This window comes from Bidens hawaiensis, unplaced genomic scaffold (genome assembly GCF_021521415.1).
Source record: "Bidens hawaiensis isolate Kalapana, Puna unplaced genomic scaffold, B.hawaiensis_p1.1 tig00017050_1, whole genome shotgun sequence".
Classification (NCBI taxonomy): domain Eukaryota; kingdom Viridiplantae; phylum Streptophyta; class Magnoliopsida; order Asterales; family Asteraceae; genus Bidens; species Bidens hawaiensis.
This window is the reverse complement of record NW_027492581.1, coordinates 519699-527488: the sequence shown is the minus strand read 5'-3', so window position 1 is coordinate 527488 and position 7790 is coordinate 519699. Positions and strand designations below refer to the sequence as shown.

Here is a 7790-nt window from a genome sequence, read left to right as displayed (position 1 = left end):
GTGATGTAATCTTCAATCGTTTCATCATTCCTGCGGATGCAGTGCATGATGTCATCAGGATCGCGCGTGTGCCTGCGCTGCTGTACGAAGTGGGCCTGGAACTTTTCTAATAGTTCCTCGAACCCATCAATTTGCCCTGTCGGCAAGCTCTCGAACCATACTCGCGCTGCGCCCGTGAGGCAGCGGGCAAACATATGACACCACGTTGGCATCGTCCAGCTCTCTAGGTTTCCCGTGTTATAGAAACCTTGCAAAAAGTCATCTGGATCTGTCGTGCCATCATATTTCCCCAGACCACTTGGCATCTTGGTCTTATGCTGGATGGGAGCCTGCGCGATGCGCGCAGTAAACTTTGAGTGTTTTACCAGGATGGCTGGTCTGTAGGGTGTGGTTACGTCCACTTGCCCTCTGACCGGTGGGCTGTATGGCATGTGCAGATCCAGATCTGCTCTGGCTCCTGGCGCCATGTTCACAGGCGCGCGGAGCTGCGAGCCTCCTGCATGAGTATCCCTTGTCTTTCTCATGCTATGCACCTCTTCATCACTGAACTCTGTGTGTGCAGTGTGAACAGAATGCCCTTCTTCCGGCGCGCGCGGCCTTTTTGTGGGCTGCTTCTCCATCGCTTGCCTTTGTGTTTGGTCGGCTAGCTTCTTCTGTTTGATCATTTCAGTGTACTTTTCCATCAGACGCCGTTGCTCATTTATGAGCCATTCATTCGGATCGTCTGCTTCATCTTCTGGACCCATTGGTCCCTTCAGCTTCGCGCCGGCCATATTTTGTAACGTGCGATCGTCTGGAGGAGTTTCAGTCTGGCCGTGAGGGGTTGTGACGAAGGGACGGTTGCTGGTGGTACGCGTAGAATCACGCGGAACCCTCAGAACCTGCTGTCCGTCGTTAACACCCTCACGTTCAATATCCTCCAGAGCTTGATCAACGTTACGAACTCCAGAAACCATGGTGATTGAATTTTTTAGATCTGGATGAGATCTGATTGCCGTTTGTAACAGTGGATGGCGCCAATGAAGAAACGTGGATCTCTCACTAGTAGCAGATCTACTTTCCTCGGGTGTGATTAAACTATTTCACCGATGGTTCTTCTGGATCCGAGTTCTTCCACCTACAAAATGAACAGCGCCGTTACTTACCCCTCAGAAAGGGACAGAGGGGTCCTCTTTGGGGTAACCCTCCGGCGTGAGAATCAGTATCTTTTGGAGAAGATAATAATGTTGTATGTAAGTGAATCTCAAGAGTATTGCTGAATCGCTGAATACCCTTGATGATGTGACTGTGTGTCTTTCTGTAACTGACTGTGAGTGAGTATGATTCAATATGATTGAATGTGATATCACTGCTTGTAACTGTCAATGATTGAGTGTGAATCAATGTGTCATCAAAGTGGAGTTGATGCTGTATTTATAGTGCTAGGGTTTCCACTGGTTGGGCTCAGCCTCGTTGGCCTCCTCCAACCGCACTGCGCCATGTGTCCTCTGGGACACCTGGCGCTTTCTCGTTGGTTGTAATCATGTGGTAGCACATGTGTCATGCTGAGTTGTCGACCTTTCATTTGGCAGCTGTCAACATCAGCATATTCTTACTCCTTAAAAAGATGCCTTCTAGAAGATTGTCTGACGTGCACAATCAAGGTTGCCCTAACCCTGATTTGGATAAGGACGAGGTTGATTATGTGCACGTGTGATATGCGCCCATCCTGAGGATGCGCGAAGTCTTCTTTTTATTCTCACGCGCAGATATTTCATGCGCAGGTGTGATATGCACGAGCGTGTGATATGCGCCGCGCGCTGGTGCGCCACGCGCATATGTGACGCGCGAGCATATGTGATGTGCAAGAGCATGCGATATGCGCCGCGCGCATATGCGATGCGCGAGCATATGATGCCTGAGCATGTTTTGTATGCGCCATGCGCCTGGGTTTTGGCTTTGTGCCTTCATAATGTCTTTATCTTGCGGGTTGACCCGCCTTGATTGGTGTTGAGGCGGGTACATACCTCTTCACCTATACGATAAAAATACTAAAAAACCCTTATTTCTATGTTGTTGTCACTAAACTTCTTCGTTGAAGATGTGAAATAATGCTATCATCAAAAGTGATTGGCCATAAGTGACTGTAATCACTTGATTTTGTTACTTAATGAAATAGTGTAATTTAGTCTTTTAATTGTAGACTTATTTTACGGTTATATGACTATGAATGCTACTATATAATAGTAAGTATAAAATAGAACTCTAGGCATCTTCATTTTACTGCATATTACAGAGGCCATATTTATGTGTATTATCATATGCCTTTATTGTTGTTATTATTATTATTATGTTTTTCATTGTTATGCAGAAACGGGTATGCGGACTCCCTCACAGGATTGAGAAGGTGCTACATTGGACCAAAATACATTTTTACACTTTGACTTTTGCAGTCAAACATAACAAGTAAACTCAGGTTATTACGAGCTGGTTCTAAATGGGTCGATGCTAATACGGGTCTTTTTGACTACAAAAGGTAGTTTTGGTAATTTATAAGATTTTGATATCCTGTTTGAATTAAATGCAGCTGGTTCGGATCACAAGATTCAAATTACTTACGCAAGATAAAAATGGTGCATATTTTGACTATGGGCTAAACGAGTTGTTTGAATTACAGTATAAGTTTTGGTTTTGAAAATTTTAGACTTATGAAAGTGTTGACATGAGAAGGTCAAACTAATCAAAATTTGTAATCAAGGGTATTTTGGTAATTTAGTGTTGAAAGTTAGTTCAATGTGCTATGATTTGACACACATGCAGTTTTAGTGTTTTTGATTTCTTACACGATGATTCGGAGTTTACTTTGGCTGAATTCATGTTTACTAGATTTTTGTATCATGCGTATATGTATTAATGTTTAATGTAGTCACTCTATATTGTGTAATACCCATGTTATATGTACATTTTAATATTAGTATCTGTTCTATATGTATAGATAATCGTACCAGTTTAGAATTTGAAAATGTCATCCTTAACTTTAAAAGTAAACTTTTGTATTTTCTATTTAGAATATCTAGTGTATTACATAGGTTCTAAAACTAGTTGCATTAATAAAAAAATGAGAGTAAAAACATTTTAATGAAAAAAAGAAAGCTTTGATAAAAAAAGATATGTGGCTCACATTCAATCATGTTGTTGATTACTTGAGTTATCCATATAGAGGGTTTAGGATTCTTCCCCTTTAACCAGTCCATCAGAAACACCCTAGTTACTTTCATTCATCATTTTTTGTATGTAAGATTTATTTCACCAACAAAATTGAAAGCCTCGGAAACTCAAGACTGTTGCATGCTTGTCGAACTCTCTCTTCGTACTCCTCTCGATATCTCTCCCTCTCGGTGGCAACTGGCAAACCTAGGTCATACGCGTAAAAGATGGAGGCCTTTTCAAATTAGAGGCCTCAAGCCCTAGCTTTGGTTGGTTATATGATAGGGCTGGCACTGCATATAGGCTTAAAGGCACTATAAAGATATATAGTACAATTAGCTTTTGTCCTCTGGATTATGAGGTTGTTTTACATTATTCATTTCCAATATTTATAAACTTTTTTGGATTTTAATTTTATTTATTGTAAAGAAGTTAATAATATACTTAGCTTGTGTTTGTTTTTGCTTCAAATGTCTTAAATAGGCTTATGTCTGCGGACGCGCAGACATGAGCTTTTGAAGACGGTTTGTTTAAAAAAAATAAGATCTTAAAACTCCTTTTATTGTCTTACAAAATAATCTATTTTCAATTATCTTCACACATCTTCGCAACAAACATATCTTCCTTTCCTATCCTCTCCTCTAATATACGATCTTCAAAACCCTAAACACACCCCACAGCCGCAACGTCGCCGGCCTGCCGCACCACGTCGTCGGACACCACCGCACTCCACCGCTCGGTCACCGGACACCTACAGCGCCGCCTCTATTTCCGAGGTAAACCCTAATTTCCTCTCTATCATATAATCATTCGTGCATATCTTCCTCTCTAGTAACTTATGGCTGTGGAAAGGAACAGGGATGTTAATTGTGTGCTAATTGTGTGTATAGATGTTATCTGAAGGTTATTCTGTTTGTTCTTATCTGAAGGCGTCTCTTTGACTCGTTTATTATGTTTGCTCTTATCTGAAGGTTTAACTGTAACTGCATTTTCAGAAGAAAATATGATCACATAATGTTATCAACTAACATTTTTAATATTCATGAGTGCATTCTTCTTCTATTGGCATATATGTTTGCTAAGAGCTTTATTCAGTTGAAACATATCAATAGATTTGACACGAAAAATTTCATGTAACATTTCATCACAAAGAATCTTCCTTTTGTTCTTTGGATTTTGCAAATCTTTCTCTGCCCATATCTTCTTCACAACCAAACAAGAAAAATCTCAAAATAAATAATTTAAAAACATAATATTTAGTATTTATATTAAATAGTACCTCAGTTCGGGCCATTTCGGGTTCTCCAGTAAACTTCTGAAGTGGAGGAGAAAGTGCACATGGTTTGCTAAACCCCCCTCCTCTTTTCTTTCCATTTGCAGCCGTCTTGTTGCTTTTACTTCATAATTCACGATACAATTTTAGTTAAATTAGAAATATTTACACACAAAAAATGTAGAAACTAACTGCAGTCAGTTAATTGAGTTACAACACACAATTTGAGTTTTCTTTCCATTGTTAACTATTCGTCTTAAATTGGTTAATGGGTAGACATGGCATTTTCTTAATGGTATTGAAATGATATAGTTCTTTTATTAGTTGTAAGTTTTATTATTCTTTTATTTACAAGCACTAGTTCTATAAACTAGGTTATTATTTTTAGCATTAAAGAATCATTATTTGTAATTTAATTCTAGATGGAAAATAACGATGGTCGACAACAATGGACGGATGAGCTTTTTGATGAATATGATCACCTAAATGTACCTTTTCAAGATGGAGATGAACATGTAGAAGATGGTGGTGAAAATAGAGAAGAAGTACCACGTCATGGAAGTTCAGCGGACCATGAATTCATGAGTCAACTTTGAGAACAAATAGCACAAGAATTAATGCAAAATAACGTACTTTGAGTTTATTTCACTTTTTTTTTGGTTATTGATACTTGGTGCTATTATGGTATTTTTTTATGACTTGAATGTTAAATGGCCTCTATCTATTATGGTATTTTTGTATGACTTGAATGCTAAATGACTTGAATATTACATATTTCGAATGTTAAATTATTTCAGCTTATGTAGACGGTATTCAGTTTATAAAACAAACAGTCTTATATTTTCAGATTGCAGACCTTCAGACCATATTTTCAGTTGCAGACATGAAATCAGATGAAATCAGATTGCAGACAGTTTTTGTCTTCAAAAACAAGCAGCACCTTAGTATTTAATGATGAAAGTGTTTCACAAATAAATGAGATGTTATAACCGGTTTAAAAGCTATGTGGGTTTGGCGAGACCCATGATCTGCTTATTTTTTACTATAAAATTGTTTCTTAATTATGAAAAATATTTCTTTTTAAAAAAAATCAGATATTATTTTTTAGTATATCCCTATTTTATAGGATTTTCATATCAAATATTTGGTGAGATTAATTTTTTACTTTAATTAGATGTTATAACCATTTAAGGGTTATATGGGTTTGGTGAGACCCATACTCGTGAATTCGGATCAAATACATGAGAAGCCTCCGTTTACAATAAAACAATCTTGTGACTTGAGAGAATGTAAGGAGTAATCAGATAGCTTTTAAATATTTCGTTTATATATATTTAAGATATTGTAGTTGGTGCAAACAAGTGGAAGAAATGCACACCAAGCATTAAGAATCAGTGTTTTCATAACCGGATCAGACACTGAACCGGACGGGTTACCGGTTCAACCGGTCGGACCAGCCGAACTCAAAAAGTGTGAAATAAAATGTTAAAGGAAAAATATATAAAAATTCCATAATAAACCGGTTCAACCGGTCCAGTTCACCGGTTCGATTGGTTGAACCGGCCTGAATCTCCGGTCGGGCCTGTGAACCGGTTCGAACCGTTCGATTTTCTGATAAGCGAGTGAAGTCGTGAACTACATCGAACCGGACCGGTCGGGTGACCAAATCCCGGTCCGACCGGTCGGACCGGCTGAACCGGTCCGGTTTTAAAAACATTGTTAAGCGTGGATTAAAAGTCACATGATCAAGCCCCAAATTGATTTTCGAACATGACTTTAATCACCCCCACATTCCACTCCATCTTATCAAAGAATTTTGTCAATTTTTTTTAATCTAAAAAGTAACTTATTATATATATTGCACTAACATTTCATACTTTCACGTGTTAGATATCTATAATAAGTAAATATAAGTGTTTTTAATAACGAATTGATAAACAAAACACAAATACATACATAAATTTAGATGCATAACTCAAAACTAAGGTAAGGTTAACCTAGTTTGGTTAACCAGAAAAATTTCCAACTTCAATTAAATCTTAATATAAACACACAAGACTATGTGTAGTGGTTTTAAAATATGTTGTATGTTGAAGTGTCGCGTAACTGTCACACACACGGTAAAGCTTTAACTAAACCACCCTTTTACACTGACACAATATATTAACTAAAAGTTAAAGTGAAAAAAAAAACAAAATGATAATACAAACAGAAATGTGTGATTGGTTGATTGAGTATAGACTACATCTCTCACGCCCATCAAATGATCATCCCCCTACTGTTAAATTGCATCTCTGTTTGGCACCCAACTTTGGCAGAGGCATAGTAGTTTTGGTGCCTCTTGATATTGAGGTGGCCGCCCGTTAGTGTCCCCTTTTCCTCTTCGCTACACACAATTGAAACTCACTACAATTTTAATGAATTTCATAGGTCGAGCCTTCAAACTCACCAACATGTGAGTTGGGCCTTTTAATCGGAATTAACAACATATTTCAACTTTATATTATCTTATAACTTTATGTGACTTACCGCCTCTGAATAAAACCTTTACAAATTCTTTTCTTAGTGTTTCAAGGCATTATGTATTCTTTCACTTTTACTAAAATATATTACCTACTTTCTAAAAACACATATAAAATGATCTTTCTTGTGAATTGTTCGAGTTTTATAATATTTTTATCAGGGTCGGCCCCGATAATTTAAATACCTTAGTCGAGCCCGAATAATAAGACTCGTAAGCCCTAGCGAGTAACGAGGTATATGGGTAAAAAATGGTTTTGGACCCAATATATTAAGCAGTGGCGAAACCAGAAACTTATAGCCGGAAGGTTATAGTATATATATACTTTATGCCTATTAGCTTATAATAATATTTTTTTTGCTGAAGTAAAAAATAAAAATAAAATCAAAAGCTTGATAAAATTAAGAGTCCTAAAAAACTTAGTAAATTAACTACCAAAAAAAGAAGACAGAATTACAAATTTTGTCCTTTAAAATAAGACGAATTACGGTTTGTGTCCTTTTCTAAGTTTCCTTGCAGGCGGTGTACTTTAAACTTTTTTTTTCTACACGTTATGTCCTTTACGCTAACTGGGTTAGAAAAACTCAGTTAAATGCCCTCACGTGAGGCGCATGTGAGGGCATTTTTGTCTTTTCACCTGTACCTGCAACTTCTCCTTCCTCTTTCATCTCATTTGATTCCCTCATCCCTTGCCTGATTCCTTCTTCAGACCAAATATTATTATTATTATCCATCATCCACCGTCACAGCTCACAAGCTTCTTCAATACAATTAGTCTTAACTCTTCTTCTAGGTTCCGAGTATGTATGG

At 37.6% G+C, this 7790-nt stretch overlaps 1 protein-coding gene across 1 annotated transcript; it reads right to left on the bottom strand.

Annotated features, from left to right (window-relative positions):
• Positions 1 to 4245: 4245 nt before the first annotated feature.
• On the bottom strand, positions 4246 to 5016 carry LOC143552923 (protein TRI1-like). The gene is made up of 3 exons (XM_077043029.1): positions 4952 to 5016; positions 4466 to 4583; positions 4246 to 4389 (listed from the first exon to the last, which is right to left on the bottom strand). The coding sequence occupies exons 1-3, from the start codon at positions 5014 to 5016 to the stop codon at positions 4246 to 4248; spliced, it is 327 nt and encodes a 108-aa protein (XP_076899144.1).
• Positions 5017 to 7790: the final 2774 nt, after the last annotated feature.

What these genes read in the sequence shown, in the direction of transcription:
- LOC143552923 (XM_077043029.1), bottom strand. Translation starts at nt 5,016, where the DNA reads ATGACGTGGTACTTCTTCTCTATTTTCACCACCATCTTCTACATGTTC. An exon ending in TTCATCTCCATCTTGAAAAG is followed by an intron (nt 4,584 to 4,951) that starts GTACATTTAGGT and finishes TGAATTATGAAG; the next exon opens with TAAAAGCAACAAGACGGCTG. An exon ending in CCGAAATGGCCCGAACTGAG is followed by an intron (nt 4,390 to 4,465) that starts GTACTATTTAAT and finishes TTGGTTGTGAAG; the next exon opens with AAGATATGGGCAGAGAAAGA.